The sequence below is a fragment of the Leiobunum rupestre genome, chromosome 7, assembly GCF_980474605.1.
Source record: "Leiobunum rupestre chromosome 7, qqLeiRupe1.1.hap1, whole genome shotgun sequence".
Classification (NCBI taxonomy): Eukaryota; Metazoa; Arthropoda; class Arachnida; order Opiliones; family Sclerosomatidae; genus Leiobunum; species Leiobunum rupestre.
In genome coordinates, this window is record NC_143390.1 from 24,427,170 (window position 1) to 24,454,594 (window position 27,425).

The following is a 27,425-nucleotide window of genomic DNA, read 5'->3' on the forward strand; positions in this document are numbered from 1 at the left end:
ACACGAAACTTATTTTCCGTATAGTTCCGCCGGGGTGTACAGGGGGATATTTATTCTATTCTACCCACGATATAATGACTTCAACCTGAACGCGGAGTTGGCTTTTAGGGTCGGCGCGAAAAACGTTTAGCGTTCATTACATCGCGAAAACGAAAGTATGATTTTGCCTTGACTATAGGCGAAGGGTATTTTGAAGGCTGTACTGATAGAGCTATAGAGAAAACGCCTGTAGTGGTTAAGATTCAAAAGGAAAAATTATAAAGGTCAACTATGAAATCGGTAAATTATATCGAGAACACCCTGTGCCTATAGCGCGTCGCGAGCGGTAGCAACCGCGGTAGGTCTCGGAAAAACTCCTCCCAAAATCCGCACGCTTGCCAGTAAACGAGAAAAACAGAGAAAACACGCAAAGGCCCGCGCGCAATATAATACTCGAAATAGAATTATAACTCTCTCTCTCTCTCTCGCTCTCTTTCGAATTTGGTCTCGTTTCCTTTTCTGTTTTCGTGGACGCTCTCGATCTCGTATTGGCGGCACTGAAGGAATGAAGGCAACAACGACCAAATAGCCCCAGCTCGGACGCAATCTTGTCCTCTCGAAAGGCGCGGACATTAGGATCGCCGTCCACCACCGATTGACCGCGTCGAAATGCAGTTCTCGGATGCACCTTTCTCTTGTTGTCCACTGTGACTAACCGGTGTCAGTGGACAACTAGATAAAGGCATATATGGGGCTGACGTTTTACCACCGTCTCGCGTCCGCCAACTTGTCTACTAATACCGAGTTCCCAGAGCTACGCTTCGAAGAAATAGAGAGAAAATATAAAATAAGAATAAATCCCTATATGGAAGCGGTTTCGGAAAATACGACCGTATACAATGGACATTGAGGTTCTGTTATTATAATACGCTGGATTTCGTTTCAAAAAACCTTTCCAGCCGAATGATCGCGAACTTATGAAGTCTTCCAGATGAACTCGTTGTGACATGATTTCCTTTTCATCCATTTTCATATTTTCCATTTTTTTTGTATTTCATTTTTCTGTGGAAACCGTCTCTCTCTTTCCATGGCCGGGGTCAGGAGCGGAAGAATAGGCAGCTCAACGGGGAGAAATCGAGCATCCTCTTCAAGAGGCCAAAAAACGGAGGTAGTTGGTATTTTTAACCTTTCAATAGCCGGAGCCGCAATGGTTGTTTTTTTAGGACGAACGTATACCGTTTAAAAGTATGCCCCCCCCCTTCCTTGTAGTGTCGTATGTTAGTTTTTTCCTTAAAAAAAAAGGGGGGGGGGCACGGATACGGAGAGCTTTACGTTATCAAATAAAAGGATAAATACCTATTAAATGGCCGTATTTTGCATTCGGTTGAGGGGAGGGTGTAAAAACGTTCGTCGTTATATACTTAGATACGGTATTCTACCGGTTGTTTAAAATGTATGATTTTAAAAAACGTTATTAAAAACATTTCACTTCTTCGGATGTTGGTAAATCGTACCCTGGTAGTCGGCTTCTCCCTGTACACTAGTTTTACGCGTGTGGAACCGAGAAGAACGCTTCTACAGGCGTTTTGTTCCACTCATTTTACAAAATGAATTTTAAGCAATTTTTATAAAGGCGTGCAGCGGTTGGATTACTTATCCGGCATTTTTTTTACATTTTAGCAAGTTTACGATTGGAACCGATTATATCAGAAGAATATAATACTGGAAAGCTCCACGAATTACCCTCGGAATTACCCTCCAAACCACTGAAGCAAAATTAATTTTATTGTATTGTATTGTATTGTATTGTATTGTATTGTATTATTTCAACGAAAAATGTTAAAAATTACATTGCTTAGGGATATTTACTTATAATAAAGTATATTTTTCGTTGTATTAAATATTATTAATATTATTTTATACTTGTGATAATATTATACAGGGTGTTTCGAGAAATTATGCAAAACTTTTAAGGAGTTGTAGGGGGTGAGTTGAGGAGTATGCCTGTATTTTTTCCCATTTTCCTACGATGAGTTAAAAGAGCGCCAGAGAGCTTCAAAGTGTGGACTACTAGCCCCTGGAAGTAGGCTGCAACAAGCGCCAGACCAAGCAGCAGGGACTTTAAATATTGTTTAAGTTTACTTTTTTACGCTGGCTACCTCGATTTGTTTACAAAGTCCCTTTTTACCTATCATACGAACCCAAACCTTAATCATCGACAAATAACTTATGCCTTAATGTTCGCATTTCCCTGTTGCTTGGTTTTGTTTTTGTTGTAGCCTACTACCAGGGGCTAGTAGGCCACACTTTGAAGCTCTCTGGCGCTCTTTTAACTCATCGTAGGAAAATGGGGAAAAAAATCAGGCATACTTCTCAACTCACCCCCTACAACTCCTTCAAATTTTTGCATAACCTTTTGAAAGACAATATATACTTGTGATAATATTGTTAATTTTTCATGATGAAGAAACGAATAATATCCGGCATGGGTGCTTCGGGAGGTCTCGTACGGCCGAATGTAGCCTAAATCCTAAATGAAAAGGAAGATGTCAGGGAGCGGGTCGAGTCAGGACACAATGGGGGCCACAATGTCGAGATGAAGAAGAAGGGAGCGTGATTTTTATCTTCGCTCGGCCTGGGCAGGGGGGCAGGGGGCCTGGGCAGGGGGGGCAGGGGACCTGGGCTGGCCATGGTCAATTGCTGGAAAGAAGGCCGTCAATGGATCGCGAGTAAGAAAGCGGAGCTCGTCCGAGGTATTATTTAGGTGGTGACATTTACTTTGCGGTTCAAAGAGATGTAGTCGCTCTCCCTCGAGACGCGTCGGGGGAACTTTTGTGGTCCGCAGACATAAGCCTATGAGGTCTTTCGCTCCGTGCCTGGCCATTGTGGTGGCGCCATACACCCATTCGCCCGACTTGATCCCGACAACGTATAATTTGCGCGGTTTATTTACAGTTTATCAATAGACCCGAAGCTTAAAATATTTCCATATTTTGTATAGGAAACGTCACCTAAACAAGCCTGCTTTCTTGACCATTTTTGTGGGTGCGAAACTGAAATGGTTCCTACTAATGTTCTACGTAATTGTAACATTTGGTTTGACTCGGAACGGACGGCGTACGATCAAACAACAAATTCTTTCAGAGCTGAATTTTAGAGAGCCGCTCATTTCTTAAACCGTTGAGTCAGTTTCCGTTCCAAAATTTAGCCCTATTAAAACGCCGTTCCGATTGCAAACGAAACGTAATCAGGTGTAGGTATCCGATCTCGAATGAATTCCGTTTCTGTCCGATTCCGTATTTTACTGATAATTTTGCTCCGATTCCATTCGAGTCCGTGGAATTCCGCGGAAAACGGAATTATATGAAACACGAATGATAATTAGGCGTAGGGAACTTCCGCTGCTTTAAGAAAACACATACTATACGTAAACTCATAAAACATAGCCTAAGGTTTAGGCTTCATTAAAACAATTGTTCCGTGAGCCTAGTTTAGATTTAAACTTCTAATTTTCATTTTTTTTACAATATACTTTTGCCCTTAAAACGGCTAAGCGCGAGGGGCAGGTCACTTCCTTGATTAACGACGCACCCCTCAAAATATTAAATCCGATTTAATCGTGATTATTTTGATTAAATTCAATTTAATCACGATTAAGTTGATTAAATCACGTTTAATCATGAATAGAATTATTAAATCTCGTTTAAATGATTAAATCCTGATTAAAAAGATTAGATCATGATTAGAATGATTAAATATCGTTTAAATGATTAAATCCTGATTAAAAAGATTAGATCATGATTAGAATGATTAAATCTCGTTTCAATCGTGATTAGATTTTTTAATCTTGATTACCCGGATTTAATCATGATTACCCTGATTTAATAATTTTACTATGATTAAGACGCACCCAAAATGGAAGTGACCTGCCCCTCGGCTAAGCGTGATCTCTCAAGAACATAAAAAATTAACTTTTTCTGTGCTGAAGAAGCTAAAATGGGGGCCCAAACACCGAGTCTGTTGATTGATTGTATTTGAAGGCTTGTTTTATAAAGGGGTAAACCGCCCTTAATGTATCCTTTAGGCTCAATGAAACAAAGCCCTATTAGAGTGCATTAGCTCAAAGTTTTGATTTGTTTACAAAAATCTACAAGGATTTCCTAGACCTACAAATTTCAAAATATTTATTGCGTTTCCGTTCCGAATTTCGACCAAAACCAAAAAAAAATTCGGTGTTTGTGTCCGATTCCGATTTCTTATCTCAAATTAATTCCTTAACCGTTCGATTCCATTTTTTTACTCTCTGCCAGTGGCGCCGCCAGGATTTTTTCCCACGTAGGCACTACAATTTGGGGCCCCCTCTTGCCCACCAATTTTTAATATATTTACTTTAACCATAAGTAACATAATAAGATAAGTATGACTCTACCTATTTACCTAATGCATTTTTTTAATAATAGTCTGTTTCGCCATTGACAACGTAAATTATTATGTGACTAAAGACTAATAACTATTAGTTGATAGTCACAAGTTTGAAAATTTTCAGCCATTTCTCTATTAATTCGGCTACAGAAAATTTAAAAATATGAAAAAATAGGGCCCCCTTTTTTAATAAATTTGGGGCCCCCTCTAGTTTTCCACGTAGGCACGTGCCCACTCGTGCCTATTGCTGGCGGCGCCACTGCTCTCTGCGGAAAACGCAATTTTTCGGAACACCGTTACGAACATAACTATAAATGTATAAATGGTAAATATCATTGTAATTTAATTTAATCGCGCCTGATTTCATCTCTTCCAACAGGAGCTTATTTTTGTTCCTACACATTTATTAGCACTTAGGTCAGATAATCAGATTTACCAGGTTGAAATTCGCCACTCCCCGTGTCTGACCTCTTACTATTAAGTAGAAAAAATTTCCCCTCCACATTTAGACCATTAAACTTTTTCCCTCTGTCAAACCTAATTCTTCGTTTGAAAAGTTTGAAACCCGAAACCGTCTTTAGAATTTACGTTTCACCAATACCAATCGCGGAATTTCGAAATTTTCCGGAGGGGGTTCCCTCTGGGCCCTTTTTTTTCTCAATTTTTAAAGACCCCCCTCGTGTCCCTCTTTAAAGCTCCTCCTTCGTTTTGGGAGGGGTACCGTCCCGAACCTTCACTAACGCTCGATTGAGAAAATGGTCACTTTGAACTCCGAAGTAACAACGGGATGGTGATTTCTACGTCGGTAGCCGGAGAAGTACATTTTAAAGGGCCAATTTGAATCTTTTGTTTATAAAATAGTCTTGTTTTTAAATATGAGTAAAGACGGAGAAAAACCCGTGAACTCTAGATTACAACCGAAAACTATACACGATGACGACCAAGTTCCAGAGTACTGTCAGGTTGTTCACTTTACTGGTAAGCGATATTCAAAATAATTGGTACGTGTAATAAATAATCTTAGGCAAAAGTGTGTTTATCCCCGTTTAGCAGGATCCCTTTTTAACAATGGTTAAGCCTCGTGTAAAGCGGCATGCAAATGTATTGCTAGACAGTCCGGTACCTACCTTATCAATTTAACTAATATCTTTACCACGAATTTAAAAAAAAGCTAGTGTTTAAACGAGGTTTTTTTATTACAAAGCCTATGGCTACTCTTCGAGTAACGTCGGTGTTTGGTTACAGCTTTCTTATCTAAGAACCTGATAAGCGTACGTTGAGAATTGTGCTAGCCGGGGCATACGGAATAAAAAAGATAATGCGTCACAACGTAAATGTGTTTTGACAAGTACTTTTTCCTACATTTTGGCTACGAGATAAGCTCTATTAAGCTTCAACAGCTGCCGGTTACGTCTAAAATATGGGGAAATCAAATTTTAAGAGTTTTTTTAATTTGCTAATTAAATTTTGCCAATTTATCTACATTCCGTCTTGACAATGACAACCACAAAAAAACCTTTGACGGGAATTGTTCATTTCATTTTTCGTAAGCTGTTTTTCGTTTGTTTTGTAGATTGCAAAGGGCACACTCGCAAAGTACTCTTTCCCAAGGGATTGGATTTGGATCGTCCCAAACGTTCGAGAACGTCTTTCAGTCAGTGGCAGTTGGATGCGTTGGAACAGGAATTTCTTCGATGCCACGGATACGTGGTTGGTAAAGACAGAACGGAGCTCTCCAAAACTTTAGGACTTACGGAAACGCAAGTACGTGTCTGCGACAGTGGTATATTTCTTACGATAGTCCTCAGTGGCGTAGACAAGGGGAGGGTTTCCGTGTCACCCCCCCTCCCTAGGTGTAACTTTGGCTGTACTGAAATTCCACCCCCTTCTCGACCCCCTTAGGTATTTAACATAGTGTAAACCCCTCCCTTGAAGGATTTCGGGCTACGCCGCGCCACTGGTAGTCATCGTGTGGGTCAAATGGGAGTTGGGCTTTTCGGGAGTGTGTATTGTATTCTGGTGGATTTTGAGATTCAAATAAAAGCAAAACGTCTCCTAATGTTAGCCTTCTTTATTAATTTCAGGTGAAAGTTTGGTTTCAAAATAGAAGGACCAAATTCAAAAAGGACGTAGACGGAAAACACGATGTTTCCAAAAGTAGCGTTTCAAATATATTGGGCAAATCTGTCGAAAAATCATACAATATCACTCCATCTATCGGGGAACATTTTCCGATAGAGTCCAAACCTACGTCTTCGATTTTTGCGTCTCATTCGCCGAATATTTTTCTGTGTCATCAGAAAACTCCTCCCTTCTTTCCATTACCAACTTACGAGACCATAACGCAAAACTCTTATTATACTAATAACTCAACGTGATCATTTTTTTTCTTTTTAGAAAGGTGCTTTTTAGGGTAATTGTATCGGTGTATTTATTTCTATATCGGGCTGGGTCACCTGGGTGCCCCATGTTTATAACACATGCATGCGTCTCTATAAAAATAAATTTATATTTGATCATATGTTAATATTGATGTCTTTTAACGCGCTTTCGGTAAGTATTGCATTTATATTAAATTGCCGCCTAGTTACAGAATGTAAGTGTTAGTAGAAGTTTTCCTCAGTGTTATTTTCGTAGGAGCGACTTTTTCAAATATTTATTTCTTAAAATTATAAACAAACTTGTAATTTATTATAAAATAATCATAAATAAAATTTCCGTAAAAGTTTGTTGACCTTTAAATTTTCAAACTGGACAGGCCTTAAAACCAACCAATAGCCACGGGTTCTCTAATCACTCTCCGTCGGGGAGGGGGGAGGAGGGGGGAGGGTGACTGTTACGTATTTCCTTAGGTAAATTTCGCCCCCGTACGGGGAATGTCGGAAGTCTTCTCTCCAAAAATGTCAAAATATCGGATACGTTTACATTTCAGCGTTATCAACAAACTAGATTAATTTTGTATCAAATTAATATTTTGTAATTTCGTTTCTGAAGAGAATTCGAAGCTTCAGCGTTCCTATAGTTTCAAAGCTCGCTAACGCTATGGGAACTACCAAAAAAGAAGCATATGTCATATTAGACCTAACACCCGGTATGTAAAAGAAGCCAAGGATTTAGGCCTAAGTCGAATATTTGATAGATACTGATATGGCATTAGATTCATTTTTAGTTAAAGTTTTTATATTTGAATGAAATGTAAAATAAGTTCCTTCAATAACACTTAAGAATCAGTTTCATTTTATGTATTTTTTAATATTTGTTCATTTCCTGTACTTTTAATATTGTCATGTCAATGTCATTTGATATTTCAATCATTTTTTGACCTAACATACATGTGTTTTTGTCCTGTAAAGCTAAAAAGAAGCCATACTATTAATATATTCTTATAAAGAAAGAAATTGAAGTTTAAGTTCGTTTAGAACTGTATTTTAATTGACTTTACAGATTGTAAGTTAAGGGATATTGAAAGGAACTATAAAAGATTAGCTTTGGAATGGTATCCGCAGAAACACAATTACTCCGCACTTGCCAATGAAGTATGTGCTATATCAAAATTGTGGTTAAAGAACGTAAAAAATCATTTTATATAGACAGTGGCAGTGCTTAAATATTAAAATTTTAAAACTATCGAATAAAGTATGGTTAGTTGTTTTTAATGTTATTGGGGTGAAGCATTGCCACTACCTAAAATAACTTGAAATTATCAGGCAATTGAAACAGTGTTCCCAAGCAACTAAGAAAATTTGTTCATTTTTACATAGAAATTCAAACAAATAAGTCACGCCTATAAGGTATTAACTAGCCAAGAGAAGAAAGTCTATGACCTTACAATGGTAGTTTAAAAGTTATAAAGTTAAAATATTTTTGAACTAGTTTGAAATATTTTGATTCTTTTTTTGCAGTCAGAAATGATGTCATTATTTCAACATGTGTTTTTTAAAAGTTCTGGTATTTATATGGTTTATTATGATATAAAAGTTAAAGTAACCATTAGCTGTAAATATTTACGCTATATCTAAAAGCTAGTGGTGTTCCTGAAGACGATTACGATGATGATAGTGATTATACTGACGACTCATTTGATGATGATGATTTAAGTGACGAATGTGATTTTATTCATCAAACCCTAGGTACAATTAAGAAATTTGAACAATCAGATGAGGTACAAACCATTGAACTTTAATTATTATTGGTGTACAATTCTTAATCCGCTCACTCTATATAGAAGGCATTAAAAAATGCTGAAGAATTAATTGCTGAGGAAGAAAAGGAAAAGAAGAAAGCTGAGAAACGTAGAGCCAAGAAAAAGGTGCAATTTGACTTTTATTGTTACTTTTTTAGACAATGAACTTGTAAATACTTGTACAGAGGAGAAAACAAAAGAAGAAGCAGGAGAAAATTTCAACTAGTGAAGAACCCAAAAAGCTGGAACCAGAGAAGTCCAATGACGATCAAAAGTAAGTTCCATTATTTACCGTTGCATATACGTTGTATCTAACTAATATTTAAGACATTTTAGGAGTAAAGAGTCTCAGTCATCTGGGTCGGAGGAGGAAGTATGATGAAATCCATAAAAAAAATTTACTTTTTATTAAATATTAAAAAAAAATTTACAATTAAATTAATATAGCATCTCGACCCAAGTAGTGCTTTCGTCGTTGGCGCAGCTAGCAAATCTAAAATTAATGCAATCACTCCAAAGCTCAGGAAAAATGAACCGATAGTTCCAACTTTGAATGGAAATGCTCAATCACACAATGTTAAAGTAAAGGTTAATGTTAAATTCAGTAGGTGGTTTTGCACTATATTTGGGTTAACTAATTCCATCGTTACCTCAGGTTGAAGATATAGACCCAGTTACTTTACAAAGTCGTCAGTTAGCAAGTAAATTACTCTGTTACTTTAAATATAAGCACTTTTTTAAACTAATTGTTTTAAACAAAATAGTTAGGGGTAATCAAATGGCTGCCATGGCAGAATATCAAGCCGCTATAGACTTATTCACAGAAGCAATAAAATTAGATCCAACTGATTTCAGGTCAGACATTTCAGTAGCCATTCTGTTTGAAATAATTTGATTGGAAAATAACGTTTGCTGTCTGTTATAGGTATTTTGGTAATCGTTCTTATTGCTACGATAGAACTGAGCAGTATAATAGAGCCTTGAAAGATGCGGACCGAGCTATAGGTTTGGCTCCAAATTGGCCTAAAGGTTATTTCAGAAAAGGACGTGCGTTAGCTGGTCTGCAAAAGTTTGATGAGGCGGAAGAGTGCTTTAGGGAAGTTACAAAGTTAGATAAAGACTGCGCTGAAGCTTTTCAAGAAATGTATAAAGCTCGTACTTTAAGAATCATGGTGTGTAATTTTAAAATGCAATACATGTCCCGGAAACTCTTAGAGTGATTTTTATTCTTTCAGGAAATGGGTTTTTCAAGGCAAGTTGCTGAAGTTGCAGCTCAGAAATATGATACTCTGGAAGCGGCTGTCAACGCCTTAGTGGCCGAAACTAGTTCCTCAAAGAACAACTCCCATAGTTCAGCTAACGGAGTAACAAGTTCCTTTGGTGCAGGGCGAGCTAGCTTAAATGGTGATGAATCGAGTGATATTTATTATTCTGAAGAGGAACAAGAAGATTTTTATTCCAAACCAAGGTCAAATTCTGCTCAAGCTGCTGATGACAAAATGGAGTATGATTATATCTTATCAATATTACCCCTTGTGGCGAGAAAATATCTAAAAACATTTTATCACGTTAGCCCTAGAAATCCTTACAAGCAAACTTCTCTGTGGGTTGGTAATGTTAAAAAGGAAGCTACTGAAAAAACTCTAACAGCTTTATTTTCCAAGTACGTCTATTTAATTTCTGTTGCTTAAGTAATATTAATTGTTTGTGGGTGTTTTTTGAAGATTTGGAGAGGTGGTTAGTATACGAGTGTTACCAGATAGAAGGTGTGCTTTTGTAAATTATAAGAATGCTCGAGCTGCTAGTAGAGCTATGGAATCAGTTCAGGTAGTTTGTACATGTACCTGTTAAGTTTGCGAATGGTAACTAAATGTTTTTACTCTCCTCCGCAGGGTTTTGAATTTTTAGGAGAAAATCTAAAAATCCGATTTCCTGATCATCAGCATGGAATTGGTCAACCTGCAGTCACTGTTCTCAAGAAAAAAACGTAATTTATAAGCCATTAAATCTCATATTTCGGTAGTAGTAGAATCTTTTTATTTCTTGAACTTTTATTCATTTTTGGTGGTATGTTTAAGCAGGTCAGTTGCCAAAACTAAACCCAAAGGCTCACCAGTTGAATTTAAGGGACCAGTGAACGGAGACGAATGTTTTTTCTGGCGACAGGGTGGGTGCATACACGGGGAAAAGTGCAGATATCGCCACGTTGCAAAACACAAGGGTATTGATATGAAATGAGCTTTAGTTTTTCCTCGAGGAATGCGTTTTAAGTTTTTTCTCTCTTACAAAATGGGAGATTTACAAAGCGAGACTATCATCCTTTAAAAAATAAGATAAATCAGGGTTTTCGTGTTAATTGCCTTACCAGCTGTAAAATATTTTTTTAAATGAGCGATGCATTTTGCAACTTTAAGCTTTTCTCCTTTTGTTTGCTTTTAATTTTTTTTAGGATGGTAGTCTGTTTTAAACCAATTACGGAGGTGGCAAATATGTAGGTTTTATCTTCAAATTGTTAAAGGAACTGAAATAGTCTAAGGGTGAATATTTTTGCTACAATTTAAAACAAAATTTGAAAAAACAAAAAAGGAAAAATATGAGATTAAAGTAGGATAAAATGTCACCATAATTATACGCGACCAAGTTTCGCAACAAAAATTAATACGAAGTGTAACAACACCCAAAGATTTAAAAGGTTAACATTTTTGAAAGCTACGCTGTGATCGAATCTTATTAAAAAATTAATGTAAGGAAACAAAAATGGAAGGTTTGACTTAAAAATTTTTTTCCTCTGATGGATGTCTCATATCACAAAAAAAAAATTTATATGAAAAAAAAATCAAATTTTGAATACTTGTTTTTATTAAATGAAACATAAAATGGAAGGTCATTTTTGAAAACTTCCTCATTACCGTGCCTAAAATATTTTATTCGTTTTCTAAAACATACTTGGGTCATGTGTAGGAAGTCATTCCAATCGTTTTTGTTTAATAAGTGTAGCTGGGATTTTTCTATGAATCAATTTAGATGTTTACCACCTTTATTTTTGTTTTTAGCTGTGTCAATTTATTAGAATTATTCGTGGATTTACATATTTAAAGAACTTTTTGTTTTTCCTTTTTTGCTGTCATGTTGGTTTTTTTATATACAAAGAAAAAATCTCGCCAACACCTTTTTCAGGTGTTTAAGGTGATAATGTTCTCCTCATTCTGTTCCTCATCTGATAAAAAGGTTGTACACCAACATTTCAGGAGTTTTTTTAAATGTAAATATACTATTTCAAAACAAATTGTTTTCTCGTATGTTTAATAAGATATAGGATAACCACGTTATTACTTTTTAAAATGGACAATTTTTATTTATCAAATTTAAAAAGAATTTATCAAAACTTTTCATATAGGTCTGAAGATGCTCAGAATGTAACCTTACTGTCTTCCCCCAAGTTGTTCGAATATTGGCTGCCCTCTTATTTGCAGCGCTGCTTAGTGGTTTGTTGTGGAGGTAATCCCTAAAGATGTTGAGGTCTTCGGCCAAGAACGCGTTGAAGGTTATATTCAATTTAAATAACTTCGTATAGATTGTCATCATATTTTTGTACCCCATCTATGGTAACTATAGAGTCTTCGTTTTTCTTGAGATCCTCGGCATTTTTGGGCTCGTCGCGTTGAGATTTCTGAAACGATTTCCTTAAAAGAACCGAATCGGCCGTGTAACTCCTTCCCGTTTTCTGTTGCTCTTCGCCCAGAACCTCACTCTTTTCCTTTCTCCTTGCTAAAACTGCCATAAGTTCGTTTTCGGGCTCCTTCCGCGTCGTATTCTGTGTGGGAAGCGAGTTTAGGCGCTGTCGGAAAGTTCCCTGTTTGATTTGGAAATAGAGCAAGGTTTTAACTTTTAACGTGTGCAGGGAGAACCCAACTACCAGGGTTTTGACCTACTACAACATAAGTTACTTATGCTAATATCCACTTCAGAAATTGAGACGATCATCAAAAAAGCGGGTTTCGGTTTAATTTAAACCCAAAAATTATAGTTATTACAGATATCTATGTATGTTTCCGCTTGGAATACCTAAGGTTCCATTACTACCGTTAAGCGAATGAGTCTGGAGAAACGGGCGGAATTGAAACTATACAGTGATTTCAGTATCACGTGACAGGACGTCACCCATGCTTTTTCCCATAGAGAAAAAATCCCGCACGAAATGGCGGCCATAGTCATAGCTACGAACTGAAACTACTCTATACGTCTACGAAGCCGCGCCACGAAACAAAATGAGCGACACTCACTTGGAAACATTCTTAAGAGAAAATGGATTTAAGAAAACTCGTTTAGTACTAACACTAACTTGGAGAGTGCGTTATATTATTCCTCACGAAAGAGGTCTAGTTCCGCGTAAAATCATGTATTTATATGGTTAATAATAGAGCGCAGAGTTTAAATAAATCGGCTCTCGGCTACGAGTTTAGCTTATAGAGTATTATCGCTCTGTAGCTTTGTGCTATGGCCGCCATTTTGAGGGCAGTTTTTAATCTATAGGAAAAATCGTGGGTGACGTCGACATACGTCACGTCGGTATTACTCTATACCAGCGAAAACCTCGTCTATAAACCACTCCCGTTTCTACGAGAATCATCAAGGCATTTGACATTCTTTGTGTATACATATATAGTTTCCTGGTTATAAATCTTTTCGACGACTATAAAATTAGGCTTATTTTAAGTCCATATACTATACTATTGTAGTTAGCAACCCCAATTTAAAAATTTATATTATTTATATAATGGTTATAAAACGGGTTTATAGTAAATTTGTATACTAAAATATATATGAAAAATAAACTTAATTAACTAAATCAGGTTTTGTAAGCATCGTTTAAAAAGGTACGGAGCCTTTTTACATAGCGCGGCGTCGAACCATAGAAATCTCATAGGTAACTAGAATGCTGCCGTGTAACTGGCAAATGGGCCAAACGCCGTGGCAGACGATAGCCAGATCTCAGCCAATCAGAGCTCAAAGAGTGGTTCTGCCAAGAATTTAATGTCAACAGAGAGAATGACGTCACCTATCTCCCGCTATAGTAGCGGATCCAAGGAGGATTATTATCCTCCTTGGCGGAACCACTCTACGGCCTCTCATTGGCTGAAGTTTCAAGGCGAACTGGCGTCAAGCTCGGCCCTAGGCGGCAGCATTCTAGTTACCTATGAGATTTCTATGCGTCGAACCTTTGCCCATGCAAAATACCGCGTGCTAGCTTATTATTATTAGACGCTAATAACTTACCAATATATCTTGCATTTCGTCGAAGGCATTCTTCTCGGTACGATTGTTGTTTAGCGAATCCTGTTATAGATAAACCCGAAAACTTTAACACAAAGAAAATACGCGTATAAAGCTAGCGTATTGTCTAACCTTAACGGGCCTGAGATTTAAATTCCCCCTTTTTATTTTACTCATCATCTCATCTATCAATTGGTTTTGAAGACCAAGCGGATTTTTCTCGCTGTCCGGTGACAGTCTTCCTTTCTTATTCGAGTTGATGAGACCCATTAACGACCTAAAATATTAGAGTTAATTCCGTTCTTGATCATAAGCTAGGTATCCAAAGGCGCTTGAAATATGAAAAACGCGAGCTTCTGCATGTCGGTTGTGTTATGCAAAATCTCCATAGGCGAAGCCCTGCTTTTGGCAGTTTTCAAGAGCCTTTGGCTTTACTGGCGATATATTTGCAGGTCGGACGAGAGAGGGATGAAGCCGTTACAATTTACCGGGGCCCGTGCGTCATAGGGGCCCAGGTTGGACAAGCGCAGCGAGTTTGTCCCTAGTTTGTCTACGAAAACCTATCGTTATCGCCAGTAAGAACGGCTCTCTTGGGACGTAAATTGATTGTTTACTTCGGCCCGGGTCCTCTCTCGATGTCCCTCTTACCAAAGATAATATAGAACTCCGTAACCTAGATTCGAATTCACACAGCTGTCCGATTCACGGCACGTGACCTCCGAAAGACCGGCCTCCATCATTATGTTGCTGTTGGGCGCTATCTACAGTTGGTTACTATGGTAGATATGAAGCTAATGTTTTCGGAGTTCCGGCAGGAAGTGGGTAAACGCTATTGACGACGCGCGAGACAGTTATTTCGAATCTAGGGTACGATGTCTATAAATATATCTTTGCTGTTATCCTGTATATCTGAATTACTTGAGAGGATTGAATGGTACTGGCGGTGGTGGCGGTGGCGGAGGAGGAGGTGGAGGGGGTGCAATCTTCTATTAAATTAATTAATATTATAAATTTATTGAATTATCTTTACAATAAACACGAAACCTACCTCCACTACCACAGTGCTTTTCCACGCACTCAGTTTTTCCTTTTCTAATTCGGTAACTGAAAATATAACGCTAGTTATCTAGGGGAAATTTAAGCGCAAGCCAAATTTTATTTTCATACTCTTGTTTTTGGCAGCGAACAAATTCTTTTCCGTCAGCTGGACTTTCTTCTCGGATTCCTCGACGCAAGCCTCAAGAGCCTCCAGTTTCGACTGCCATATTCGTCGGAATTTGTCCTCAGCTTCGATCTTTAGTTTATTTTCCAGCTCTGTCATCTATTTAGTAAAAGGGTGAATAACTTCATTATCCGATTTCTGTTTAATTGATACTCGATGAGCGCACTTCGACTTTGTGTTTGGCCTGGAGAACCTTTATTTCCTTCTTCAACTTAGTCGGAGTCTCCCGTATGAACGAAGTCGCCGGCAGTGGTTCTTCTTCTCTGTTCCTGCGAGACGGCCCGCATGGTTTAGTCCCGTTCATTGGCTCGTAAAGTGGACACATCTGAACGCTTTCTTCTCCGATCTGAAAGGGGGATTATTGAGGTCTTTACTCTGTTTAGCTTAACAGGATCGTTGAAGTTTTACCTCTTCGTAAACCTCTTCGCTGGCTTGCCTTTCTTTGTGCAATCGCCTCTCGACTTCCAGCATACCTTCTAAGTTCTGATACTGTTCGATTGCCAATGCTGAGACTACGGACAACGTAAGCTATAGAACTAGGTTGTTCACGTTTCTGTACTCCAAAAACCTTAATGGAAATTTACCCCTTCTAAATTGACTGTTGGTTAATTTTTCCGCTTCAAGTTGTCGGACGGTATCCATGTGTTCGTATCGTTCTCGGTCGTACTGCGCTTAAAGGGTGTATATTTGCGTAAGACTAACCGTACCACCCGATTATAGATCATACGCAACATAATTACTCCTAAGTATGCCTTAAAAGCATTTTCTTTAATGAAACCTTGTTCACGGGATATGGCGTAAATCATGTCACTTCCAACTTCGAGTCGAAATACGCGTCATCAACTTTTAGGAAGGGATTATGTTACATATGTTAGATGCTTATTGCTAGTGATTACTTGCGATTTCCATAATCGAACTTGATCTTCCAAATCTCGAATCGTCGTCTCAAACAGAGCTAGTTTATCTTTCAGAACACCCATTTCGTTCATTAAACCTTTAACCGGAATGGTAATTAAAAGTTATTTGTCGTAATCTTTAAAAGAGGTTAACACGATTCACTTTGATGAGGACCGTCGTTCGAGTCGCTCTCTTCCTCCGTCTCATCTGGTTCCAGTTGGTCGATGTCTCCGATATCCACAGCTTGAAACTGGGCCATCTTTTGCATCAGAAGCGTCGATCGTCTCTTCAGGACTCGGTTCTCTTTGTACCACTGTTTTAGGGTTCAAGAATCGTAAATGCACCCATCTTTTTTAATCTTAAATGGTACTTACTTTTGAAGCGGTTCGAATAACTTGAGATGAAGCTTCGCTTTCGGCGTTCAGCCTGGCACGGAGCGCGTAATATTCGTTACAAGCAGCGCGGGAAACTGTTCGCAAAAATTCAAACAATATAGGTACGACCATATGTAAAATAATAAATATAAGTTCGAAACCGAATGATTTCGGTTGATGACAGCTTGGATACATAATATTAGTTCCTACCTGGATATCACTCTATAGTTCAGAGTACAATTCTAAATCTAATTTATATAAATGCAATTTGTAAATGTAATAATTCTGATCACTCAGTCTCATTCGCCGATGATTTGGTTATACTATATCACGACAAAACGTGGTTTGATGTATTTAAGAAGGCAAACATTGGAATTAATAAGATACAACTATTACTAGATGACCATTTATTAAGTTTAAATTTAACAAAAACATGTTATATAACTTTTTCGATAACGCAAAGTGGTCAACCATTAGAAGGAAATGTTAAAATCCATAGCTCAAATTGTAAATTTTTTTTCAAAATGTAATTGTAATAACTTGGAGAAAGTATCTTCTACTAAATATTTAGGCATTATTGTTGATGAGATGCTAAAATGGAATGCCCAAATTACTTATACCATAAAATCCTTAAGATACTCTATGTTCAATATATATCAACTCAGAAATATACTTGACTATAATACCAGAAATATATGTATTTCTGATAATACTTTACGCTCGGTTTACCATGCATCTGTAAACTCAATTTTATCGTATGGAGCCATATGCTGGGGCAGCGCAACAGATACTGCCTTGCAACCTCTGAAGAATTTGCATAATCGAATAATACGTGTTTGTCTGAAAAAGCCATGGTATTACTCTACTGCTAAACTATATAATGAATACGATGTACTTAATATCAAACAACTATATATAATGGCTGTAGTTTCAACATATCTTACGGAAGTTAATTCTAATAGTATTGAACATTATAAATCTAATTATTCAACTCGATTTTTAACAAATCAGAATGTTTGTATACCAATCGCAAATTTTAGTGTTACGCGTAGGAGTGTAGTTACACTGTAGTATATTTAGGTCCAAAGTGGTTTAACACTTTAAATTTTGAACTAAAAATGAGTACTTCTCTTAATTCATTCAGAATTAGCTAATTACAATTTGTAAAAAATAATACAGATATTTTCATTAAGTAATTAATCATAAAATAATCTATATATTTTATACACGGTCGATATAACTTTGTAATCCACAAATTCCCCCTAAATACAAGCCCTGCTTAGGTAGGGGGAATACGCTGTGCTCAGTTTTTTTGTCTACTGTTTGTTGTAAAACTACAATTATTGCACAATAAAGAATAATATAATAATAATAATAATAATTGCTAAATGTTTGTTACGGATTCTACCTTGTAGAAGGTTACGTGTTACGGGAGTTTCGGAAATTCACCGCTAACTTCGACGACGAAGAAGCGCTGCTGTCGCAAAAGCCATTTGCTGGTGAGGTTTTTTTCAAGTGATATATCCAGGTAGGAACTACTATTATTAATTCAACATGACAGTCTGCATAAACGGAAGTTTCGGAACCGGAAACCAATCACTCTATACTCTCTTCGTTGGCAAAAGGACTATGTTAGTTTGATGGTGATAATTACGAGCGAAAACGCGTTTACTCTCAAATTAGAAATTAAACGAAGCGTGTTTATAATAGCATATGTAACATAATTATTCATAGGTATCAATAAGACCTTGTTTCACACGGAACATACATTAAGCCGACCCAAAAATGCCAAATTCTTATAACCCTCGCGCTATTGAAATGGTTACCATAGAAACGAATTACTTACTAACTTGCGTTTCCCATCAATAAAGCTGATGACGCGTTTTTCGTCACTAAGCTGGAGGTGACGTAATTTACGTCATATCCCGTGAACAAGGTTTCATTAAAGAAAATGCTTTTATGGCATACTTAAGAGTTATTATGTTACATATGATAATAGTAAATTGTATGTTCCGATTTAAGAGTTCATTATTTTGCTAAAGTTAGATAAATTTTTACTTTTTGAAAGCTTTTCATGGTTTCATTTTTCAATACGAATTGCCTACTACATAAAAAAAATTATTGCAGATGAAATTTGATGGGCGTCGGTACCTGTCAGATGCAACTAGTTATCAATCCTAAGCCACGTTATGATAGGCGAAACAGACTTGTCATTGAAAATAGCATTGAGAGAATAGGAAGAGTCATACTTAACTATTATGTGACTAACGCAATCGTTTTATACTAAAGATCTCGTTAACCAACGAATTATTACCTGATTTTATACGCTCCATAAGTTCTTCCTTTTTATCATTTTCTTCTTCCATGACTCGACACTGTAAAAAAATTTCAAACTGATCTGATGTACGGAAAGCGTTTAATTGATACTCTACGCCTAATGCTAATATCCAAATACGCTTACTCTTTCAACCTGCAGTTTATACAATTCCAATAGGTCCTTGTAGTTTTTAGGTATGTATTCCATCTCCATTTTCTCGGATTTACGAAGGACTAAACTAATATAGCTGGTATTTGAAACTCAATCTATTAAGTGCTTTGTATTACATCACCGTCATAAAAATTTCTCATACTCTGCGAAATTCGTTCAAATTCCAAATTCCTCCTAACTCTTCGTCGTAATTCTACCGTTAATTTCACAAAATAAAACCGTTATCAATTACGTTTTAAGAAAAATTTACTGTTTTTATAAATATTTTATTAAATGAACACGCGACAATTGTGGTGAAATACGGAGCTGCGATATCTGACAGAGAAGCCCTCTCTATCCGCGTTGTGGCTTGATTTGATTACAAATGAAACAATAGATAAAAAGAGGACCTCTGAAATGTCAATATCAGAACGTAGACGTTCACGCCCCAAATGAGTCAGATTTTTAGGCGCCACTTGTAATGGATTAAACGATCTACAGAGAAAGAGCTTCCACGCTCCCCCTTTATTATAGATTTTTTAGTAGCAGCTGCCTTACCTGTCCAGGTGTTATTTAAAAATCGAAAAACCCTAATAAGGATTAATATGTAAATAAAGGATTTTAAGCAATATTCTATTTTAATTTATAATCAGAAACACTTCTTTCCAGTAAAAGTACATTTCTTTTGTCAATTTACTTGAGATATGTGTACAACTTGATTAGAAATAAAAACAACGAACGATCGTTCAAGTGTGCAAGGTTAAACATTTATTTAAAAGTTTAATCTTGCATACTTGAGCCATCGTGCGTTTTTTTTTCTAATCAATATTTATGTTCAAGCCCCTGCTGAAAAACATTAACCTTTAGAATATATATACATACAAACTTTTTGTACGTTCGTTATTTTATTAGTTTAAATCAAGCGCCATGCTTTATTTTGAACTTTTTAACGTAGATGGCGGCACTACATGTAAATAAGTTATTGTGAATCGTGAATTTATGATAATCGGCTGCTATTTTTTGGGAATGTTTACTGATGAATTCTGTGTTTTCCTATAATTTTATAAGTTGTTTAACCAAAAACTTTATTTACGCGCAGCATTTTACGATGTATGAAACAAATAAGTGAAAGTAGAGAAGGTCCTTTATTTGGTAAAGTTTATAGAAATTGATAACAACTTAACCAAGGCTTAAGTAAGAAGCTTCCTCAAAACTTTTGAGGAGTTTCTAGTTCTCAACGCTACATAAAGTAAACACTTAGGCTAACTGAGATCTTTCCTTGGATTTCAGAAAACGTGTAAGTACATAGTTAAAGGTTTATAATATGGAACTGGCGAATGAATAATATTTCCTAAAATATTTAAAATTTAAATAGTCATCAAGTTAACTACTATTGACTTCGTATTCCACTTTAACAAACTGGGAAATATAAAATTTTTAATGACACAAAACACGTTTACTACCAGCCCCTGCTGTAGGAAGAACCTCCTTTGTGACCACCCCTATAAGTATTTGGTCTACCAATGGACAGTGTTATTTCAAATCCAGTATTTCCAGAACTACTAAATCCATCTCCTCCGAAACCTGTAAAGATGCTTGTTATAAAAGATACATTCATTTTTAACTTAAATATTTAATTCACAATCACCTTTATTATAACCTTGGGAATAACCTGGATAAGAAGCTTCTGCGTAAGAGGGTCTTGATTTCTTAGCTGGTCGAGATGGTACTGGAACTGGAACCACATGCACTATTGGTACTTCAATTAAAACTGTTCGCGTTTTTGGCCATTTTCTACGCCTTATTGGAGGTCTAGGCCTATTGTAACCTATTTGATACCCACCTTGATACCCTTTGCCAGTGCCATAGCTGCCCCCTCCACCAGGTTGATAATTTCCACTAGGAGGATAGACACCACTGGGAAAGTAGCTTCCAGAACCACTGGGTGGCTGTCTTCCACCACCACTAGGTAAATATCTTCCACCGCCATGCCCCGGATTCTGGTCATAATCTCCAAAACTGCCACCACTATATCCATCAGAATCACGATGATAACCACCATCTCCTTTAAATGCGTAGCTAAAACCTCCACCACCCCCACCAAAGCCAAAGCCACCACTCTCTGGTCCATACCCAAAATCAGCTCCACCACCATTATATCTGCTTCCACCTATTCCCATATTGGTTTGTTCGTAGCCACCAGATTGAGTTCTCCAATCTTCGTCATAACCAGATCTGCGATAGTCACTTTTTCTTGGCTTTGCCGCCTTAGCTTCATCCAATTCTGCACCGTCTGTTTTTACTCTTATTGCGTCACTTTCACGGGGAATTAAGAAAGCTATCAAGAGGAAGAATGCCTAATAGAAAGAAAGTATATGTCAGTCCTATTGGACCTACAATTGAAGGCAGGAAGGTGGGGATGAACTTGAAATAGTTACATATTTATAACCAAAATCAGTATGTGACGGGGGGGGGGGGTCAAAAGGGAACTAATTAGTGTTAAACAACGGAAGTACCCTTTGCCATACATTGAAATTAATGGTGAAACTGCAGTATTTCCACTCTAAAAACATATAAAATGTCCTTTTCATTTCAGATAGTTAATATTGTTACATAACACATAAGTAAAATAGTAAAGATAAGTATGGCAATTAGCAAAAATTATAACTGAACTGATTTTCAGAGTGATTGCGCAATCAAGGTTTAGTTCACACAGGGCCCACTAGCGTCCAAATTTGCCCAAGGTGAAATATACTTTTACCAAGAATGATAATTAAGTGCGTTTGCAAGGGTAAGTCAGGCCTCGGTACGAATGCCAGTGGTGAAAAAAAGTGCGATAAAAAACTAGCCTTGAAACAATAGAAAGTTTCAAACTTATGGTTCTTATGTTACTTATGATAACATTTCTATGATAAATTTGCTTATCAATTTTTATAAAATGGGGATAAATATTTCATAAAGGATTTTCAAATTTGCTTATTGTAAAGTGGGGTTAAATATTTTCTTTCAAAAGCTTGATAAATATTTCAAAAAGGATTTTTTTGGTTTTTAAAAATAGTTTTTTTTTGTTCTAACTATGGAAAAAATTAATTCCTCAAGGAGATAAATAATATATGTGAAAGTGAATGCACTGTTTAAACACAGGCACTCCATTGATACACTTTAAGGAAAAGTAAATTTTTTTTGGGGAAGGAGCTTGCTCTTCGAACTTTAAGGGATTGGGAGCATTGCTAAAAAACGTCTCAGCCTAGTAATTCCCTGTAAGTGTACATAAATATTCTTGGAATTTGGTCCCAAATAAATAAAATATTCATTTGCTTAAAAAAGTTGAGGGAATGATGTGCGGGAAAGAAGCCACGATGGGATCTCTCGCAGTAGAGAGACGGAGGTCCTGAATAGGCGCTTAAAGGGAATATAACCTCAGGTATTTGATGTGGAACACCAACGTTTGCAGCTCTGCCTTTGGCTTTAGAAATGTTTGGCACCACTGTACAGGGAAATTTGAAAAAAAAACAAACACAGCACCCCACACAAGGAGAACGCAACCCGTCAAAAGTCGTGGATTTTCTTGTGTACGTTTTTCATTGGCTAGACGCTTTAGCGCCTGCTGCCGTCGGAAGGGGAAAATTCGGAAATTGTCTCCCCCCCCCCGCCCGTAAAACGTTCAGCGTAAAGGCTCGTGACGCTCGTCCAATGAAATTCGTACACAACCCTTCGTTAGCGTGTTTAAAGGCTAGCTGCGTTCTCCTTGTGTTTGTTGCTCCTAGTTGCCAAGAACAGGGCCGGCGGATCGTGTTAATCTCGGGTGGGTAGTCAGAAGAAGGGGGGGGGGGCGGATTTATTGGGTTATCCTACATAAAAAGATAGGCCTATATAATACTAATTAAGAGAAATTGATAGAGGTAAAAACTACAAAAATTTAGTATTATTCAAATTTATTATTACATAGTATTAATTGCGCAATGCAAAAACTGTACTAAGCTTTGCATTTTCGGGAATGAACTGATTCAACAATTTTTCCAAATATTTTGACGCGTGATTTCATGTAGCTATTAAAATTCATATGGCTACGTGTAACGATGTTTGAAGGATCTGAGTACTAATATTTAAACTCAATTATATAGAAAGGTAGAGACAACGTTATAAAACGTAGTACTGACAACTGTGGGTACTTTTACTACCCCAATTTGTGGTAGAAGACTTCGTTCCTTAAAATTAGGCACCGATTATTTAAATTATAATTATTTAAAAAATAAATGGAGACTTTATGGCTTTGGTGTCAAATAAGCAGTTTAGGGAGAATCAGTTATTTATTTTTTGAACACTTACATTAGAGCCCACTACTAACCAAATAATCAACTCAATATCATATATGTAATATACATTTAGTATCGTTTACCTTCTAAAATTTATAGTGTATGCATATGCGCTTATAATTCCTACTTCACAACGGGAGGTAGCTAATAACTATTTTATATAAATGTTTGATACAAAGAGACTAATGACGACAAACATTAACGTTTAAATACACTTATGAAAATTATGCTTTTGTCATTTTATGTATTTTTAAATTTTGATTTTGATGATTTACTTTAATCTATTTCAATCGGGGCAGTGCCGCGTGCATAGTTTTCAACAGCACCGATATTTAAAGCGTGAGATAAAGATAGTGTTGTATTTAACTTCCGCATCACTTCCCGATAGAAGTCAGTCTTTACCGTATTTTCAGAAATAGAAAGGGGATTGACGCGAAGGAAATGAAAAGACTTGTCAAAGGTCTCTGCTTAAGTTGTGATTTGCCCTTTTGGGAAGACTGCATTTTACTATTCACGCTTGTCTCATTAGAATTAAAAACTAATATTTAATAACCTATTTTACAAATTTACTTCTGCAGTTTCTATACTGAATGAATTAACTTAATCAAGGAGGGGATAGGAAAAATACGTAGTCCCTGGAAAATTGTGGAAACCTAGCTCTTCTGTGACAATGGCCGTGGCTCTATCCCCATAGTACCGACTTTGATGACATCAATTCCGGGTGGGTAAAATACCCACCCGGAATTTCCCGGGTGGGTACTTCTACCCACCATACCCACATTATCCGCCGGCCCTGGCCAAGAAGTAATATCTCCGCAAGTTACTGTGTATATAGTGTTTGTCGAAATATTGGAAACTTTTCACCTGTACGGTATACGAGTGTTCCTTTTAACCAGGTATTTGTTTTTCCTACATATTAAGGCTTAGCAAAAACACGACGTTCTGTTTACAGGTTAAAAGTTTCCATTATTTCAACAAACACTATATAAACTGTAACTTGCAGGTCCTGTCTGTCGGAAATATTACTTCTTGGCGATTTCCTTGAAGATGTTTTATTTAAACGCCTATTAGCCTTTTCAGCTTACGACCATAGACTAACCCACTAGTGGGTTAGTCTATGCTTACGACGCTAGAAGTGCTTACGACGCTAGAAGTTCATAAGCTGATGGATTTTTATGGGTTTATGAGCTTCTAGCGTCGGCCGCTAAGTGGCTCTACGTAAGCTAAAAAGGCTATTTGCTTTCCGATGGCGCCAAATCAACACTTTGGTTCAAAAATCAATGCGTATATTTTTATATTATAGGTAAATAAAAATTGAAATTGTAATTTTTTTTACTATCTTCAATCCCAACTCGCAGGTTGTAATTCCATTAGACATTTGGGGCCCATTGTTCTCCAATCAATCAAATAATTTATTCTCCGAAATAATTGGGTTATAATTATAAATTTGCAAAACGCGAAATATTTTCTTACCCATATTTTGGAAGGCGTGACGTGGTAGGGTTTAACCATTGGTCCTGAATGGAACGAGCGTAGTTCGTGTAAGACTGATTCCGTGAAATTCAGTAAAGGTCGGTGTTGGAGATACCGGTATCTCGCGAATATAGGCAACAAGGATTCGGGCAGCGTCTGAGGGGGAAAGGCGTTCGGGGATGCTCATTTATAAGGCCGTTATGCTTTGGGAACCCGCGGGAAATTTTTCACTACTTCGCTCTCTATGGGAATTTCCCTCTCGTCCTGAACGCTAAATTAGAGATCGCCTAAAAGTCAAGGTCGCGACGTCCACACGCCACTAAATGTTTCATCCAAGAATAAAGCTTTACTTCTTCAAATCACCGACACATTTTTTTATATAGGGTGCTTCAAAAGGTTATACAAAATTTGAAGGAGTTGTAGGGGGTGAGTTGAGAAGTATGCCTGTTTTTTTGCCCATTTTCCTACGATGAGTTAAAAGAGCGCCAGAGAGCTTCAAAGTGTGGCCTACTAGACCCTGGAAGTAGGCTGCAACAAGCGCAAAACCAAGCAGCGGGGAAACGCGAACATTAAGGTTTGGGTTCGTGTGATAGGTAAAAAAGACGTTGTAAACAAATCGAGGTAAATAGGTAAACTTAAACAGTATTTAAAGTCCCTGCTGCTTGTTGCAGCCTACTTCCAGGGGCTAGTAGGCCACGCTTTGAATCTCTCTTGCGCTCTTTTAACTCATCGTAGGAAAATGGGGAGTAAACAGGCATACTTCTCAACTCACCCCCTACAACTCCTTAAAATTTTTGCATAACCTTTTGAAACACCCTGTATAACCCATTCTCAACGAATTCTTAAAAGGAGTATGAACTAAATGGAAAACTCGTCTGGTAGCACTCGCTGTAATGGGATTTTAACGTAACTAGCGACACTCGTCCTTGGCTTCTGCGCAGTACCGAATTTACAGAAGGTGGGGCCCTAGGCAGATATTGGTGGGGGCCTATGTAAGGAAAGCGTAAAAACTCAAAACTCGCGTGTCCCGAAGCTAAGCTGATGTCACGAGAATAATGATTTTTCAAGTAATAAAGCAACAAGCCTGATATGATTTTCTCTTAAACCGAATCAGTGATACATCCATTGATTTCTTCAGTGGTTGGGGCCTTCTGTTGGTGGGGCCCCATAGGCCTGTGCCTAGTAGGCCTAGTCCTTAATCCGGCACTGCTTCCGCGTATCATGGTGGCAGTTAATCAAAAGAAATAGTTGTTCACGGGTGGGCATACCGTAAGCGTGTCTTGGACGAAAAACCACTTTCATTATCCACAAAAGACCTCACACGAGCGAAAAAGGATTTCAATATGACCAGTGTACTTTGCGTCTACGCGAAAAACCCTGTTGATTTCTCACAAAAGAACTCACACGAGAGAGAATCCATCCGGTAGTGCAAAGCGCGGATACTGGGCCAGATAAATTAAGTTCCCCACGAAAAAGCGCGTGTTATTCGTAAATTTGGCTTTATAAATCATGATCAATTTAATATAATTTTGCATCGTTTGCTTATATTTTGATCAGTTTATTTAAGGAAAAACGTTCTTATGACTGTTTTATTTGTAGGCGCCACCTCGGAGAAGCTAGCGCCGTTACGCCAACTAGACTCGTTTCGGTCGCGAATAGCTGTAATAATTAATGTTTATTTTTCATTAGTTGAGATTTTTAGTCATATTTGCGTGTTTTCAAACCTTTTACCGATTTGACAAACCCCTCACAAGGAAATAGTTTCGCGAGATTGACTGTCTTCCTGGGAATTTATCTTTTTCGTGTTTTTCCGCGTATGGCGAACGCATCGGACCGTTGTAATATGTAAAATACCATCGCCTTGTTAAATTAAACAATTTAAAAGTCGAAATTTGTGAAATGTTGTGTCTCTGTTTCGCAAGACCCACCCTCATTATTTTAAATGTTTTTTGGGCATTCTCCAATACTTGAGGGAAATACTTAAACGCGCTAACTCGACATTGGGTAGTCGGGCTAACCGAAACTTATCACGATTAATGGAATATACTCACCTCCCACACGTAGAGTAGTTGCGTCTTCCCCATTACCAGGGAACCAGGATAATAAGTATTATCTAGTGATGCACCGATATATCGATTATTCGTGGCGGTAATATCGGCTGATAATAACAAAGTTGTCTATCATAACAGTAATGTATATGATAAAATCATGGTAAAAGACGGTTCAGTACACTCATACCATTTTATTCTAATTTTTCATTAGAAAAAGGTTTGCAAGAGCATATCCGAATATATTATATTTTACGTGATACATATTTTTTTATCACAAATCCATTATCGTTGTTTTTATTTGTTTACACTCGTAACCCCCTGTCGTAAAAAGGTTATTATCTAGCTTCTGAAGTCTGGCGTCCGTGGCGCGGCCAATCAAATCAAATATTATCATTAGTTAGTTAATCGGGAATTTTCTTATTTTTAAATGTTTTTCAGAAAATATTTTTCTAATATCGGTATTGTCCCATCTAGGAGCAACAAACACAGCACCCCACACAAGGAGAACGCAACCCGTCAAAAGTCGTGCATTTTCTTGCGTACAATTTTCATTTTTTAGACGCTTTAGCGCCTGCTGCCGTCGAAGAATTAAGCTTAGAAGGGTCAGGGATATCTTAATCGAAAGGAAATATCATGCCCTTGAATGTTGGAGTTCGGGGGCCCACAAGCTGGTCATTTGCCAATTTTGGTGTGTTTTTTTTGGTAATTTTTCCAGGGTGGGCAAGAGCCAGCCAGACTGGATTAAACCACCCTGGTTTAAGCCGGAT

At 37.4% G+C, this 27,425-nt stretch overlaps 5 protein-coding genes across 14 annotated transcripts in view; 3 read left to right on the forward strand and 2 right to left on the reverse strand.

The window, feature by feature from the left end:
• The first annotated feature begins 4,920 nt into the window (after positions 1-4,920).
• On the forward strand, positions 4,921-7,075 carry LOC149935283 (ventral anterior homeobox 1a-like). The gene is made up of 3 exons (XM_090152857.1): positions 4,921-5,379; positions 5,975-6,165; positions 6,486-7,075. Exons 1-3 carry the CDS (start codon positions 5,277-5,279, stop codon positions 6,777-6,779), a joined length of 588 nt encoding a protein of 195 aa, XP_090008983.1. The 5' UTR covers positions 4,921-5,276; the 3' UTR covers positions 6,780-7,075.
• A 207-nt stretch (positions 7,076-7,282) lies between these two features.
• On the forward strand, positions 7,283-11,871 carry LOC149935284 (uncharacterized). Of its 5 annotated transcripts, none has more exons than XM_090180599.1 (17): positions 7,283-7,492; positions 7,846-7,937; positions 8,163-8,234; positions 8,304-8,349; positions 8,424-8,563; positions 8,627-8,710; positions 8,770-8,858; positions 8,912-8,957; positions 9,032-9,172; positions 9,240-9,285; positions 9,349-9,439; positions 9,510-9,756; positions 9,820-10,088; positions 10,158-10,247; positions 10,309-10,411; positions 10,477-10,571; positions 10,666-11,871. In XM_090180599.1, exons 1-17 carry the CDS (start codon positions 7,444-7,446, stop codon positions 10,820-10,822), a joined length of 1,857 nt encoding a protein of 618 aa, XP_090036725.1. In that variant the 5' UTR covers positions 7,283-7,443; the 3' UTR covers positions 10,823-11,871. The 5 variants fall into 5 exon arrangements, with proteins under 5 accessions (XP_090036725.1, XP_090036727.1, XP_090036726.1 ...); XM_090180601.1 differs by having other exon boundaries at positions 9,032-9,166; XM_090180600.1 differs by having other exon boundaries at positions 8,630-8,710.
• A 39-nt stretch (positions 11,872-11,910) lies between these two features.
• Positions 11,911-19,206, reverse strand: LOC149935285 (shootin-1-like). 3 transcript variants are annotated; one of them, XM_090180606.1, is made up of 15 exons: positions 18,982-19,206; positions 18,813-18,901; positions 18,666-18,726; positions 16,352-16,446; positions 16,140-16,290; positions 15,977-16,074; positions 15,665-15,746; positions 15,489-15,592; positions 15,247-15,426; positions 15,026-15,179; positions 14,907-14,962; positions 14,777-14,844; positions 13,991-14,135; positions 13,862-13,921; positions 11,911-12,437 (listed from the first exon to the last, which is right to left on the reverse strand). In XM_090180606.1, the coding sequence occupies exons 2-15, from the start codon at positions 18,879-18,881 to the stop codon at positions 12,141-12,143; spliced, it is 1,620 nt and encodes a 539-aa protein (XP_090036732.1). In that variant the 5' UTR covers positions 18,882-18,901; positions 18,982-19,206; the 3' UTR covers positions 11,911-12,140. The 3 variants fall into 3 exon arrangements, with proteins under 3 accessions (XP_090036732.1, XP_090036730.1, XP_090036731.1); XM_090180604.1 differs by having other exon boundaries at positions 18,813-18,906; XM_090180605.1 differs by having other exon boundaries at positions 18,813-19,206.
• A 674-nt stretch (positions 19,207-19,880) lies between these two features.
• Positions 19,881-27,425, forward strand: part of LOC149935286 (WD repeat-containing protein 11-like) — a 28,892-nt gene continuing 21,347 nt past the window's right edge. The window contains exon 1 of the mRNA XM_090180633.1: positions 19,881-20,115. The gene's annotated coding sequence lies outside the window, so the exon portion shown is untranslated. The remainder of the gene's footprint in view (positions 20,116-27,425) is intronic.
• Positions 20,054-25,924, reverse strand: LOC149935287 (uncharacterized). 4 transcript variants are annotated; one of them, XM_090180640.1, is made up of 6 exons: positions 25,876-25,924; positions 24,608-24,763; positions 20,952-21,175; positions 20,662-20,837; positions 20,467-20,568; positions 20,054-20,402 (listed from the first exon to the last, which is right to left on the reverse strand). In XM_090180640.1, the coding sequence occupies exons 2-6, from the start codon at positions 24,644-24,646 to the stop codon at positions 20,278-20,280; spliced, it is 666 nt and encodes a 221-aa protein (XP_090036766.1). In that variant the 5' UTR covers positions 24,647-24,763; positions 25,876-25,924; the 3' UTR covers positions 20,054-20,277. The 4 variants fall into 4 exon arrangements, with proteins under 4 accessions (XP_090036766.1, XP_090036765.1, XP_090036764.1 ...); XM_090180639.1 differs by having other exon boundaries at positions 20,662-20,846; positions 25,876-25,917; XM_090180638.1 differs by having other exon boundaries at positions 20,467-20,553; positions 20,662-21,175.